General features: G+C 36.7%; 1 protein-coding gene across 3 annotated transcripts in view; it reads left to right on the top strand.

Moving 5' to 3' along the window:
* Window positions 1-15,437, top strand: part of TOP2B (DNA topoisomerase II beta) — a 61,341-nt gene extending 45,904 nt beyond the window's left edge. For 2 of the 3 annotated variants that reach the window (XM_057375703.1, XM_057375704.1), the window contains 17 exons: window positions 3-128; window positions 802-912; window positions 1,007-1,112; window positions 1,305-1,414; window positions 3,112-3,204; window positions 3,299-3,413; window positions 6,201-6,322; window positions 7,103-7,251; window positions 7,889-8,120; window positions 9,511-9,645; window positions 10,091-10,291; window positions 11,930-12,125; window positions 12,272-12,363; window positions 13,502-13,657; window positions 13,788-13,871; window positions 14,721-14,918; window positions 15,255-15,436. In XM_057375703.1, coding sequence (XP_057231686.1) covers window positions 3-128; window positions 802-912; window positions 1,007-1,112; window positions 1,305-1,414; window positions 3,112-3,204; window positions 3,299-3,413; window positions 6,201-6,322; window positions 7,103-7,251; window positions 7,889-8,120; window positions 9,511-9,645; window positions 10,091-10,291; window positions 11,930-12,125; window positions 12,272-12,363; window positions 13,502-13,657; window positions 13,788-13,871; window positions 14,721-14,918; window positions 15,255-15,416 — 2,388 coding nt within the window. In that variant the 3' untranslated portion in view covers window positions 15,417-15,436. Of the gene's footprint in view, window positions 1-2; window positions 129-801; window positions 913-1,006; window positions 1,113-1,304; window positions 1,415-3,111; window positions 3,205-3,298; window positions 3,414-6,200; window positions 6,323-7,102; window positions 7,252-7,888; window positions 8,121-9,510; window positions 9,646-10,090; window positions 10,292-11,929; window positions 12,126-12,271; window positions 12,364-13,501; window positions 13,658-13,787; window positions 13,872-14,720; window positions 14,919-15,254 lie in introns of all 3 variants that reach the window. The other variant, XM_057375705.1, reaches the window with a different exon arrangement.
* The last annotated feature ends 145 nt before the right edge of the window (window positions 15,438-15,582 follow it).

Raw genomic sequence — 15,582 nt, 5'->3', positions numbered from 1 at the left:
AGATTATGGAAAATGCAGAAATCAACAACATCATCAAAATAGTTGGATTACAATACAAGAAAAGCTATGAAGATCCAGAATCTTTGAAAAGTTTGAGATATGGAAAAATTATGATCATGACAGATCAGGTAAGTCTGAAATTCAGGTTTTAATCTACAGAGCTTTTTACAGTGTGTTTTGCTGCAATTTCATTTAAGGGATTAATTTATCTTTGTGTTGCTTTAGTTGTTCTAAAACTGAACTTTGCTGTACAAAATAGCAAGTAGCCGAAATAATAATAAAAACACGCTATTGAAAATTCAAAAATATATTGAAAGTAAGGACAAAAGGGGACAGTAGATGAGGTGGTATTGCTAGCAAGTCAGATAGAGATAAAAATGTAGGCAATTATTTTTGGATAATCTAATGATTTAACTATCGAACATCTTGCCACCAATGAGAAYTGTGGGCCAGGTTTGGCTTTTTTCCACAAAAATTCGACTCTGTGGTGTCTGGAAGAGCTGCCTACCTCTCAGCAAAAGTATGCCACAGGCAGAGAGACTTTAAACTGCAACTCTGTGTTTGGCTTATTAAAATGTGGAAGAGCTTATTRAAAGCTCAGGGACAGTGACATTCACAGGTGGTTATTTCTTACCCAGGTCCAGTTTGGAATCCAAATTAAAACTAGCTGTTCTTTTCTATGCTTTCTGTCATCACACATTGTTTTGATGTATTCAGGCCAGTGAGTGTTTTTTTCTGGTGGTTTTGGGAATCTGATATTTTGTAAGATTTGCYCATGTTTTCATGTTCTGTCTGATTCAGGATCAGGATGGATCTCACATAAAGGGCTTGTTGATCAATTTTATTCATCACAATTGGCCATCACTSTTGAAACATGGTTTTCTTGAGGAATTCATCACCCCTATTGTGAAGGTATGGATTCTGTTATTTTATGTTGTTCTGAGATTTTATGGATTAATTACAGCACAAATAGAAATGTTGACTCTCTTTGTTTGTTTTTTCAAAGGCAAGCAAAAATAAGCAAGAACTTTCCTTCTATAGTATTCCTGAATTTGATGAGTGGAAAAAGCATATGGAAAATCATAAAGCATGGAAGATAAAGTACTACAAAGGTTTGTTTAAAAACAAGTGTGCGAACCCTATGAATAAATAATGATAAATCAATGCTATGAAGTTTTATTTATAGCTGTTTTCATTGTAGTGTCTTACATAGTGATTTTATAATATTTCCAGTAAAATAAAAGGGGTAAAATAATAAAACCTAAATTTTGAATATTGAGTAACTATTTTATTTTATTGTRCAGGATTGGGTACCAGCACTGCTAAAGAAGCAAAAGAATATTTTGCTGACATGGAAAGACATCGGATCTTGTTTCGATACGCTGGGCCTGAGGATGATGCTGCCATCACACTGGTAAGTGCTTACAAAACTGCTTCCATATTTTATGTTTTAGTTTTCATTGTGTGCTGAAAATGGCACATAAGGAAGTCCTAACAGGGTTTGTTTTGTTTTTGCTTGTTTTTGGAGTACCTGAAAAAAGTACTTTGGGAGGAGAAAKAATAATTTGGAAAATGTTTTAAATTTTGAAATTAGCTTAATCCACACCACAAAATGAGCTCCACCTTCTACTTTTAGCTTTGGTAATTTGTGTGATGTTAATATCAAGAAATGTTACAGTCAGAATTGCGTTTAAAGATAGAATATGCAAAAATGTACTGGGAGTAAAAGTAAAATAGAGCCCAAACAAATTAAGTTTCACATCTATTTAGGGGTCTGTTCTTTATTTCTGAGTGAGTAAGATCAGATAAATATTGCTTATTCGTTGAAGATATATCAGTGTGTCATATATGTATTCATGCATGTGCTCTACATATTTGAGTTTGAAGACTTGCAGATAGTTTTGTGCAGAAAAACACCTGTGTTTCAAAATAAGCTTGTGGAAGGACAAAGTATAAAGTATCTAATTTCTAAAGAAATTTCTAAAGAAATTTCTAAAGAAATTTCAACTTTTATCTACTTTAATTTGTATTTTAATGGTAGATGGCATTAGAGAGAAAAAAAGGTAGGAGAACAAAGAAAAAGGAAAATTGAAAAATGCCCAACACCAATTATGGCTGATCCTCACTGTTATCTAAAATTGTGTTCTGTCAGTCTGAGAGAAAGCTGTTCACCTCTGTTACACCTCAGCAGCCACCAGCTCATGCTGATGATGGTGTTCTTATCGAGGAGAGTGGTTGAACTCAGGACATGATGGTATTTCTATATTTCTCCCTGAGAAAAGAAGGCAGTACTTTAGTATCTCACCGAATTTTCCCAAAATAGTCAAAATCTTGCTTAAGCCACATATTCAGTTTTTATGTATTTTTCTCTTTTTTTGGGCAAGAAACTTACTGAAGGGGGGCTGTTTCTGTAACACCACAAAGTCACAACATTCCTGTGTCCTTTTGTAGTGAAAAGTGGCTGCTGGAAAGTGGTGCCTTGTCATCATGAAAGCTGAGGCCGTCAGTCAGCTGGCCCAAACTTTGGCTGAGACTTTTCGTGCAGTGTCATTTTTGTCAGGTTGTCAGTTTTCCTAAGAGGACTAAGGATGGCCAGTCAGGAGCAGCTACAAGTTCCTGWCAGAGCAAGGAGGGCAGGGAGAGGACAAGAAGAGTGGGATATTTTTTTCTTATGCCTTCAGGGGATTTTCATGATGAGATCTGGTTCTAGCTCAGTCTTAATGATGTACCCAACCTTAAAGCTGTGTGGGGAAAGATCTTAAAACCTGTGTGTCAAAGGACAGCTCTGATGTGAAAAGGGGAAGAAGAATGACAAGATTTGTCTAAATGTGTGCAGATTTCAGATTTGTATTTCAGAAAACAATATAAATTTAAATTGCAATCAGTGAGAGATCTGTCATTTAAAAAAACCTTGTGCAAAAATGTCTGAAAAGTCATGTACTGGTACTGCTCCTTAAATTTAAATGTTAGTTATATGGATTAGCTTGTCCAAATAAGCCTTATTGAATACTTGATCAGATAGTGCAATATACTTAAAATTCTAACTAAAGTAACATATATCTGCACAAACATTTATATGCTGATGCTTTGGTGTGCTTGSAATTTTTCCAGGCCTTCAGTAAGAAGAAGATTGATGACCGAAAAGAATGGTTAACAAATTTCATGGAAGACAGACGACAGCGTCGACTACACGGCCTTCCTGAGGTGAGTCCTAAATAATAGTAATAAATCTGCCAGGTGAGATTTAAATGTAATGTAGTTTTTGTATTGAATGAATAATGTATGTGTTTTTTTTCAGCAATTTTTATATGGTACAGCAACAAAACATTTGACTTACAATGATTTCATTAACAAGGAGTTGATCCTTTTCTCAAATTCAGACAACGAGAGATCTATCCCTTCCCTTGTTGATGGTAAGCTGATAATTCTTTATGATTTTTTTTACTATTGCTGTTTATTGGTGTTTTTTAAAGCTATGCTTTGCATTGAAATCAATGCATTCAAGTAGAGAATGTAAGAACTTCTGTGTATTTGTCTGTTACCATTTCATATCACAATGTACTGGAGTGAATTAGGAAGAGCTCAGCCAGGAGGTGATGCTGCCCCTCGGTCAAGCCACATCTGGAGGGAGGGCTGTGTCCAGTTCTGGGCTCCTCAGTACAARAGAGATTTGGAGCTCCTGGAAAGGGTCCAGTGGAGGGTTATGAAGATGATTTTAAGGGACTGGTGCATCTCCCTTATGAGGAACAGCTCGGGGAGCTGGGTCTGTTCAGTTTCAAGAGATGGTTACGAGGGGACCTTATCAATGTGTATTAAGTACCTGAAGGGGAGGTGTCGAGAGGATGGAGCCTGGATCATCCCAGTGGTGCCAAACAGTACAAGAGGCAGTGCACAGTCACTGATGCACAGGATATTCCACCTGAACATGAGGAAGAACTTCTTCATTGTGCAGTGAGCACACACTGGAGCAGACTGCCCAGAGAGGGTGTGGATTCTCCCTCACTGGAGATATTTGAGAGAGACTATATCCTGTGCAAAGTRCTCTAGGATGATCCTGCCTGGGGAGGTTGGAGCAGATGAGCTGCTRTGGTCCCTTCCAAGTGCAATTCTGTGATTTATGTGCTAAGGAATTGCCATATTTCTTCTGTGAGGAAGCTTGAACTGCTGCTGTGCCTATTCCCTAGGCCCTGCAGGCGGCTTTGTTTCTGCTCAAACCATCAGAGAAAGCAAATCTTTTAAGTGCTTATAATAATTAAAATTCAAGCCAGCAGCTGAGTGCAGATGAAGATGCAAATGTTTTCTCCCTTCAGTCTTGCACCACAGGCAGTGCTCTAGTGTTTACTGACCTGTAATCTTGCTAGGCTCCTGTCAGTCAGGTTTACTAACCCTCCCCCTTGCGATAATGTGAACATTTAAAAGGAGCAGCTTACTATACTACAGCTTCATTTGTAAAACTCTCTGCAGGCAGCATGAGCAGGAATTCTGCCCATGTCATTGTCTGTATGCACAAGCTTATTGAGATGGGAAAAAAGGCCTTGGGACTTTGGGGAGAGGGCAAGTGCATTTATCTTCTCAGTACATTGCATAGTGGAGCTGGCCTGCCTTCTTGACACTAGAGACCTGTACCAAAATATTCATGCAGCAAGAGCCTTTTGTGTTTTGAATGAGAGACAGGGATAGTTCAGAGGGTAGGGGCAGTAGCTTCCTGGTAGTATGGATCCCCAGCTTTGATGCAGAATGAAACTGAGTTAGGTATGCAGATACATTCCTAGGGGGCCAAAGAATTTCAGTCTCTGTTTCAGCTTCTCCAAAATTAGTCCATCCCATGCCTGGGTACCAACAGAGCTGTATGTTTCCAGAGATCTTTGCTCCTTATAACATGCTGTACCCAGACTGCCTTCTCAGAAACAGCAGAATGATTTTGCTGAATCTTAAACTATGAACTTGCAGTACTCTGTTTCTACAGAAATGTAAGAAAATAAGAAGGGAACATAGCTATATGAATAGCTATTCATATATTTGTGTGTGTCTGTATATGTATGTAACATAATGTAGGTGTATATATAATATTACAAATATTATATATAATTCCTGAGTGTTTCTGCCAACTTTGGCTGTAATTCTGCATTCTGGGCATAGATAAGTGAATTTTTCAGCAGGTGTAGTGCTCTAGCAATGGATTTTGTCCTTTAGCATCATTAGGTGGTATAATATACCAGTCTGGTGGCAAATCTCAGAAAAAAAAACTTAAAAGGGGGAACATTTTGACTTACTCTTCACAGCTCCTAGTTACAATTCTTACTACTTGGTGATTCTCCTGTGTGAAGGAAATACTTTGTCTGTTATATTCAGTAGATTGCTGGTAGAAAACCATGATCTAGACACATTGTAGAAAAGTTTGGATATTATGCATTTAAATGAAAAGGAAGTTGAAGGCAGTCTTATTTTTTGTCTTCCTTCCAGCTTTTGCTCTTATCTGACCCAGTGTAGTAATGGTAATATTTAACAATATTTTAGTGTATTTCAGAAATGTATGTGAATTAAAACACCAAATAGCTCAATAAGCATGATCTAGAACTGGTTATCAAGTTCTAGATAATATCCAGGAAATACGATGCAATGCCTTCCACACAGGTGTTGTTCCTAAAATGTGCCTAAGCAATGAAAATTAACCAGAAGATCAGAGACTGGCTTCTTTCTTAAATCTTTAAAAGATCTAAAGGGGATAACCTTTCTTTTTTTTTTTTTTAATTTTATTGCCTATTTGAGAATTTCACACAAAAGTAATATTTCAGAATGCTGTGAAACACATGTAAGCTACAGTTACAGTTGTCATTGCTGAGTTTGTGCTGATATTCTTAGGAAAAGGTTTTTTGCTGAGTAGAATGGAAAGAATTCTTGACTTGTGGAAATTGTACATTTAGGATCATGTTGATGTTTACTAGAATGATTGGATGCTGTATAATTGGCTGAAAAGATTATGTTTCCACTTTCTTGGTAATTTTTTGAGTTTGGCAAAATATTTTCTATTGCTTTTTAAAAATTATGTATTATTTTGTTAATATTAGAGTGTGAATTTGCTTCTATTTAATGTTTAGACTTATTTTGAGAGATCAGAAATGATAATAAGGCAAAACAAGTTTATCACTTTAAAACATTTGCTTGTGTGCATGTTGAAAATGTGATGTTCTTCTTAACAGGTTTGAAACCAGGGCAACGCAAGGTTCTGTTCACTTGCTTTAAGAGAAATGACAAACGTGAAGTAAAGGTTGCTCAGCTGGCTGGTTCTGTGGCTGAAATGTCAGCTTATCACCATGGGGAGGTGAGTATGGAGGGTGGTGAAGTTGTGAGAATTTTAAGCCTATATAAAATATTAGAGAAATTTTTGTGGTATTAAAATTGCAAACATTCACTATAAGGCTACTCATCACAGATGTACCTTTAAAGAAAATGAACCGAAGAGTATGTAGCTTAATAAGAGTGTATTTCCTGTCTTTCCAAGTGTTTGTTACTTCAACAAGTAACTTTGCAGTGTTACTCCAAATATGTTGTGGATTGTGGCAAAATAGTAGATAAGTACCTAGGCAGCTTCTAGATTCTCAGATCATGGGAATATAGGAATTACGTACTAGGACAATTTTTGTCTGAAACAAGAAATACTGTATTTTAAGGAAAGAAGCAGAGACACTGTTGTTCAAAAACTTTATACAGTGTCAGAACAAAGGATATTTCTAGCTCCTGTTTTGTTTATATTTAGCTGAAATATTAGCAAATATTAACAGTGCCTCCATCCCTTCTCTTCTCCCTTTAGAAGCAATGGGTAGTGGTTTGTGTATGTAAGTGTGATCAGTTTGTGTCCCTTTTCTTCCCCCACAGAAGTGCTTTAGAAAAAATTGAGAAGCTCAGGGATTTTCATAAGCATAGAATATCTTTTCCCAGCCACCCTTGTAATAGGTGCAACAGTCTTTTCTCAGGGAGACTGCTTTAAAAAAAAATTAATTCAGGTTAGTCACACAATTTTGGGGCATTAAAAATAGATTTTACTGCCTGATTGGGTTAGACTGTCTCATACCTATTACTATGAATATGTATTTTCTTGCAGCAAGCATTAATGATGACTATCGTCAACTTGGCTCAGAACTTTGTGGGAAGTAACAATGTGAATCTGCTACAACCTATTGGCCAGTTTGGCACCAGGCTTCATGGTGGAAAGGATGCTGCCAGCCCTCGCTATATTTTCACCATGTTAAGGTGAACACAACTGTAAAGCTTAATGCATATTTTTAAATAGCCTTGTTATCAAACTCATCCTTAGACAACACTTCAATTTTTTTCTTTTCTTTTTCTTATCTTTTTTTTGTGTTGGGTGGAGAGAAATGGAGATGTATTGAAATCTTGTGATAGAGGTTCATATTTTGCTTTGGATCTCCAAGTGTGGGTGTGAACATCCCTAGCATTTGCAGAGACTGCTACTCATACAGTTAAGCAAGGAAATTCTGGATAATATAATAATTCAAGGAAATGTTTGGGCCCTGTGTTGCTTTATTACTGGGTGCCCCAGTGTCACATCGAGCTGTGTGTTTTGAAAGCTTCAAAGAGTATTTTTTGGATGTTAAATGTCACCAGTTGCTGTACCAGGTGTACCAGGTATATGAGTTGTGAAGGAAGCAAAAATCATCTATTATGAACACACTCTTCTACTGGGAAGACCTTCATTATCTGAGGAGACGTGTATGTTGGATTTTCAGCTTCAGAATGGCAAAGAGAAAGGAAGACATGAGAAAAATCTACAAATTGATCATATCTGGGCCCAAGGACTATTAAAGCAAAATGTTCTTTACTTGCTGGAGTTGAGATTAAATGGTTTTCTTTTTTTTTCTTTTCAAAGCCCTTTAGCAAGGCTACTTTTTCCATCGGTGGATGACAACTTGCTAAAATTTCTGTATGATGACAACCAACGTGTGGAGCCTGAGTGGTATATTCCCATCATTCCCATGGTCTTAGTAAATGGAGCTGAAGGAATTGGTACTGGATGGGCATGCAAACTTCCCAACTATGATACCAGAGAGATTGTAAACAATGTCAGACGAATGCTGGATGGCCTAGATCCCCACCCAATGGTAAAAATAATAGTATATGTTGATATTTTCTATGTTTGTACTTATGAAATTAATTCCCATCTCTTTAGAACTTCTTGATTATTGGAACATCTGAGTTGGTTTGTCCCATTAATTTTATGTAGAAGCTTTACTTGGCTGTTGGGATGAGGCTGGGGAAGTTTACCTGGAAGCAAAAACATTGCTATTTGTATTTTTTGCAGTTATTTTAAAGGACTCTTTGTTCAGTCTGCTGACTGTTACAAGTCTTACAGGGTAGTTGTGACAAGGCAGTATAGTAAGAAGTTGTATCACTCTCTTTTTGAAGATGCTTATGTGTCTTCAGCTAAACTTAGCATTTCTTCTCTCTTGTCTGAATTGTTTCATTTTATACATCTGTAAGCAGAGGGGAAGATAATGTTGCTGTTCAAGAAAATCAGCAGCCTCTAAACTGTATTTAGGTTCTGTTTATTCAAAATTTTAGAAATCATCCCAGAAGTGGAGTGAAACAGATTGGGCAGGAAGAATCCCTGTGTGAACCCATAATATCTGTGACCAAGAGATGAAATTCAGTTGATGTAACCTTAATTTTACAACTGATAAATATTGCTCTTTGGCTGTGTTTACCAAGTCATAAAAGCAGAAACATTTTTTCTTCTCTATTTGGATCACAGTTCACTGAGTGTGCACTGTCAGTTTTCATGACATAGTGACTTTCCTTTGGCAAATTCTTGGGAACAATCAGTTGTGTTTTTTTTTTTATAAGTTAATGCAATCAATTGCCATTCCTTTAGGACTCCTAGGCCTTCTGTGTAGTCTCACAGTCAATTGAAGCTCCCTGGTTGAAAGAGGCAATTCTGCCTCCGTCTACCTCATTTACGTGTGTTGGTATGTGCTTGTGTCCTCATGGTAATCTGGATAAGGAAATCGATCCTGTTAAAAATAATTCCTCAGCCTGTTAGGTATGGTTTAGCCTGGATGGGTTCCACTGTCTTTGCCAAACAGCACAACAATGGAAAAAAATTATTAAGGGAGGTAGCCCCACTTCAGTAAAGTTATTGTGAGACTGGGGTGTTAATCTGTTTTCTGTCATGCTTTGTGCCTAGAGTTTTCAAAACAGAGGAAAAAAAAAACCCAAAAGAATCAAAACAAAACTCCAGTACCTCACTGGGTTCAGCTGCATCTTCTTAACTATTTTTCTACTGTATGGGCAGTAGGATACTTAGTCCTGTCACTTGCATGTGTGTATTCTGTTTTTTTTTCTGTGGTATTTTTCCTACGACTTCAGATTTTCACAGGCATGAGAGTTTTATCGATGGTTAGTGCAATATACAGTGATAACTGTATGGAGTATGGGAAAAAAATATTTTCCTGACATTTACCATTACCACTTTGTTGGTTATTCCAATTTCAGCTCCCAAACTACAAAAACTTCAAAGGAACTATCCAGGAACTTGGTCAAAATCAGTATGTAGTGAGTGGTGAAATATTTGTGGTGGACAGGAACACAGTTGAGATTACAGAGCTTCCTGTAAGGACATGGACCCAGGTAAGGAAACGTGAAATACATTTTAATGTGAACAAAACAAACAAAAAAAAATCCTTGTTAAATTATTTAATCCTTCATCTGCATGAATTTCTAACACAATTTCTGGTTATATGTGCATGGAAGGGAATATGGTTTCATTCTTCTGCTTGCTTTTGTAGAAAATGGTTTTCTATTTGTGTCATCACCTGTCCATACTAGAAAGAAAACCTGCTTCTCCTGCTGAATTCATAGTTAATCCACTTTACAGTAGCCTTTTCTGTCCTGGTTAGATGCCTCTTATGTTTGTGCTAGTCTTGGCCTGCATTTTGCAGGTTATACTGGTTCTGTAAATTATAACTAGTATCAGATGTAATGCACAGAGCTTTGAAAGTTGGTGTTGTGCAATTGGTTTTTRGTTTTAAGGCATTTCAAGTGTTTCWGGTTTATGCTGCCCTATTTTTAACAGGTGTACAAAGAACAGGTTCTAGAACCTATGTTGAATGGGACTGAAAAAACTCCAGCATTAATTTCTGACTACAAGGAATACCACACTGATACAACTGTGAAATTTGTTGTGAAGATGACAGAAGAAAAACTTGCACAGGCAGAAGCTGCTGGATTGCACAAAGTCTTTAAGCTTCAAACAAGTCTTACTTGTAATTCTATGGTAACTTTTTCATGTTTGGCTATCAGAATCCCTACTGTTGCTTGTTGTAAACTCAAATGTTTTTTGTAGTATAGTTTGGTTCTTGTTATTGAACAGCGCCTTGTGTCTTTGAAATTGTTTAAATAGTAGAAAACTGTTATGTTGACCAATATTAAGTCAATGTGAATGAGCAAATCCATTTTAGTCCTGATGAGTCTTTCAAATAAGATAGGCCTGGGGTGGTCGCTTTCCTATAATTGAAAATTTCCTGTGCAGCTAACCAAAAGGTTAATATAAAGTAGATCATACAAATAACTTTCTGCCGTATTATGATTAGATTTGAGTTTTAAACTTGAGACAAGTTACTTTTTCAAAATTGCACTTTCTGCAGGACTATTGCTTCTCTAATAGGAGTTAAATGATCCAATGTTTCCACCAGCATAAATCCAGTTTTAGGTGGTAAAGTACAGCAAACCCTGTACTTAAGCTACTGAAGATGTAATAGTGCTGCAAATTGCTAAGAATATGAATAAATATTCTATTCCATCTGTTCTGAGGGGGATTTGAATGTAAGTTAATTTTGGCCAGAAGATTTCCAAACATCCTGTCTTTACAGATATTGGAAAAACAGGGGTTTTTTTTATGGCAGATGCTACTTTCAGATATTATCACAAAACACAAATATCATTAATGTTGCTATTGTTGTGTACATCAAAAGCTGTGTGAAAATAGGTTAACAGTAAGTTAAAGACCAAAAAATTGTAAGAGGAAACAGACCTTGCTCAACTAATTTTGTAGATTGTTCTTGAAAAGCAAATCTACCAAATCAGGATGATGGTGTTTTTCACACATTTAAGCAATTGCAGGAGCTACTGTGAGTATCTGTTGTCAGTTTTACGTTTCACAGATTACAAAATGTTTTGCAGTTGAATCCTGCTTTTCTGTCTGCTGAAATAAATCATAAGGGCTGCTTTCTGTACCTGTGTGGGAATTAATCTGCCCTAGAGTAAGCACCTTAAAAAGTTATGTGAACTGGCCATTGTCCCCCAACTCCCTAACAGATATTTTGGATGGGTGAATTACCCCCTAGAGGGGTTTATTTCTTTCAGTTGACCATGGAGGGCACCAAGGGTGACTAGTTCACCTATAAATGTCTAAACTGGAGATGTCAGAAGCCAGGCAGGATTGATTCCACCTATCAAGTAAAAATGATTTCTTACTTTTGCTTGAACTTGAAGGATGGTAGTTTTCACAGCTGAAAAGTGACAGATTTCACGGCTGAATTGAAAGATTATTAAGGATTATTAAGCTTTTCAACTGTTACATTAAATAATTGTGAATCATTAGTTGCTACTGAACTTGAGCTTTAATATGTAGATAAAATCAGTCGTTCAAGTGAATTCAGGCATATTTCTCTATATAGCTATCTTTTTGTTTGAATGTGCTACCGTAAATCTCATCCTAAATCTACTTATGAATAAAAATTGAGTCATCCAGCTCTGTGCTGTGCAGCTCCACAGTGAGGTTTGAATCCACACCCCTCAAAATGCCACTTTTTGTACAGTGCATTTGTATGTGCAGTAGAAACAAACACTCACACAAAGACTAACAAAGTTTGAGTTCTGCAGCCTCTCTCAAAGTATTCAATGTATTTTATAGGTGCTGTTTGATCACATGGGGTGCTTAAAGAAGTATGAAACCGTGCAGGACATCCTGAAGGAGTTCTTTGATCTGCGGTTGCATTACTACAGCCTGCGCAAGGAGTGGCTCGTGGGAATGCTGGGTGCAGAGTCCACCAAGCTCAACAACCAGGCTCGCTTCATCCTGGAGAAGATACAAGGAAAAATTACCATTGGTGAGTAAATACAAGTTAGAATTGCTAACAGTCTGTAAATTATTCAAGTATGGTAGACAATACTTGCATGCAAGGAATTTATTCTCATTACATTGATTTTCCTTCTTTTTTTTTTCCCCTGCTCTGTGTTTTCATGTGTCTTGTAGAGAACAGATCAAAAAGAGATTTGATTCAGATGTTGGTCCAGAGAGGTTATGAATCTGATCCAGTAAAAGCCTGGAAAGAAGCACAGGAAAAGGTAATAATCTAGATATAGTTGGTGTTGTTACAGTTATCAATGACACTACTTATTTTCTGATAGTCTAAATTTATAACACACACAGCACTTTAAAAACATTATTCATTACTTCTTATTGGCTTCCATAAAAAAAAAATAAACTTACACAAAAATATAGTCACATAATATTGGTATTGTATGTGGATAATTTTAGAAGAAAACTAGACAATACAAGTCTGAAAAATGAGATTGCAGGGGACTGGATTTCATAATGTACCCAAATAAAAACTGGCAACTTGATTTCTGATTGGCTGATACAGGAAATGCTGCATCAGTTACCCCAGACATACAACTAATTACTAAATGTAATTATTTCTATATAATTTACTGTTTTTTCTGTAAAGAAACATGGATATTATACAGCTATGACTTTTAAATTAATTTTTGGAAATTTGACCTTGACCTTGACCTATATTTATTTCTGCATTTTTTAAAACTGAGCAGTTTTTATTGTTCCGAAAAAGAGATGTGACAAGTTTAACTTCAAAATTACATCCCCATTACTATGGGAAGATGGAACTGTGTTGAAAAGCAGCTTCAGATTTCAGTCAGCCATCCCTTTTCTGTGTCTATGTCCTTGCTTTAGATATTTGTTTTCTTTTCACATGTTTTGTATTTTCAATACTGTATTTTAACTCTATGCAATGAGTTGTATTTTATAACAAGGCTATTATTATGAGAAATTTTGATTTATTTCCAAACCTCAGTTTGTATGATTGGGGCTTTGATGCCAGCTCTTACCAAAGGACTGTGCTCATTTTCTAAAGGAGCAGGAATGAATGTCCAAAGGGCAAAGGTCCCAGCCCTGTGACACAGGTGGGACAGCATCAATATCTGCAGCCAGCAGCACATGGGGCATGTGGCTCTAGCACCAGGGTCCATTTGTTTTCTTACATCAAAATGATTAAATAATCCAGCTGTAGAAGGTCACAGGAACACGGCCTTTTGGAAAGGTCCAAAAATGCTCAGGTTATTGAATCTGTGAGGGCACATCTTACTGCTCTGTGATGGTGCTGTGGAGCAGAGTTACAGTGCACAGAGCACTGTAACTTTTAATTAAAGATCACTGACACTTTTCCTTGTGAATGTTTCGCCTCAGGCGGCAGAAGAGGAGGACTCACAGAATGCAAATGACGACGCTTCCTCTGCTTCTGGGGCAACCTCTGGCCCTGACTTCAACTACATCTTAAACATGTCCCTGTGGTCACTGACAAAAGAGAAAGTGGAAGAGTTGATTAAGCAGAGAGATTCCAAGGTTGGTCACCATGGAAGGCTTGTTCTGAAATGATACAGTAATGGATGCTGTGCCTAATGGGAATGCTCAGTTTTCAATGGCATTTGCTGTACTTGTAACTCACATTCTCTATGCCAATTTGATGTTCTAGGAGAGAGAACTAAATGACCTTAAAAGGAAATCTCCTTCAGATCTCTGGAAAGAAGATCTAGCGGCCTTTGTTGAAGAGCTTGAAGTATGTTTTACTTTACATATGTTTCTAAAACAATGAAATTCAATGGAAATCAAAAAATGAAATCCAATTTAATGAAATTAATTTCACTAAAAGAACTAACTAATAAAATTATTAAAATTTAAGAAAAATAATTTTAAAATGCTACATTTGAATCAAAATAATTTCGAAATACAATGGTAACTGCGAAAGCAATATTGGATATTTGTGTTCCTGGTAGTGTTTCGCAGGGGTTGTCTCTTGCATCTATCCAGTTTAATGTTTTTTTCCAAGACAGTGATGTTAAAAGAAAAATCACCAGGAGAGAGTTTGTTCTCAAGTGACAAAAACCTGGGAGTAGTAACTGGTAATGGTAATAATTAGTGTGTAGATCATAAATACTGTATGAGGGGACCTTAGTTTGTCTCATCAGTAATTTTGAAAAAAGATAAAGTGCTATTGGTGAAGAACATGCTGAACCTCAGTTTTCCATGTTGTCTGAAAAGGGCTGGTGCAATCTTTTGAAGTGACACACTTCAAATGCTAAAATAATGGAGGTTTACAACAGTACCAGACCTATTTTTGCAAAGTAGAAACTTGATAGGAGAAAAATTTTTCAGTCTAACAGTGTTCAAAAGCTTGTGTTTATTTATCCTTGAATAGAAGTGTCATTCTTAACTCTACCAGGTAATGAATTTACCAAGATTAAGTGGTCAGTGTTCCAGAACTGAAAAGTGTGTTCCAATTCAAGTGAGAACTAAAAGGGGAGCCTTACACTCTATGTAAAAAAAAGGGCTGAATCTTAAATAATCATCACTTTGTCCTCATTAAAAAATAATGTGTTTCCCCCTCCTGCCTCCCCTTGTTTGTTAGAAAGTAGAAGCACAGGAGAGGGAAGATGTTCTGGCTGGCATGGTTGGCAAACCAATAAAAGGCAAAGTTGGTAAACCCAAGATGAAGAAACTCCAGCTGGAAGAGACCATGCCATCACCATTTGGCAGAAGAATAGTCCCACAGATTACATCTGCCATGAAAGCTGATGCCAGCAGGAAACTGCTGAAAAAGAAAAAGGTAAACCAAAATGACTGCTACAGTTAAATTATTTATTATTTAGCTGGGGTATTTTAATGCTCCTGTAGCATAAATCCAAATCACCAGATCATCATGGGTGCTGTATTTGTGCTGTTTTGCTGACCTAATGCATAGAAATTTGGACCGGATTTCTTTCACATTTGCAAGCCTCTTGTGGCTGCTTATTGTTCAGGTGTTTTTATTGAGATAATTCTTTCCAAGACTATTCAACAAATGTCAGTATATTAGTCTACATTCGTTAATTACTGTCTACAAAACTATTGGGGTTCAATCATGAGATGCAAAGGTGTAATTTATTTTATTTTGTAATTTTAGGGTGAAACTGATTCTCTAGCAATAAAAATGGAATTTGATGAAGAGTTTGGTGGTGTGCCAGCTGAGGGTGGTGGGGATGACTCGCTGAATGCATCAGCTGCAGCAGCTAAAACCCCTAAACCTAAGAGAGAGAAGAAGGAGCCTGGTAAGATCCTTGCATAGCCATAATTAACCTTAGTTGTGTACACTTATTGAGCATAAAATGCATTTTAAATACAGAGTGAGAAGGGAAATACAGCGCAATAATCACTATTTCATCTGTTTTTCTTCCCTAAAATGAGGTGTGGAAGTATTTGAAAACACTCTGCTGAAATTTCTTTGTGTAAGA

Source organism: Malurus melanocephalus, unplaced genomic scaffold (genome assembly GCF_030028575.1).
Source record: "Malurus melanocephalus ecotype Western Australia unplaced genomic scaffold, MMel_1.1 scaffold_256, whole genome shotgun sequence".
Lineage (NCBI taxonomy): Eukaryota > Metazoa > Chordata > Aves > Passeriformes > Maluridae > Malurus > Malurus melanocephalus.
Note: the sequence above shows the minus strand (reverse complement) of the source record. Positions and strands in the feature narration are given on the sequence as shown.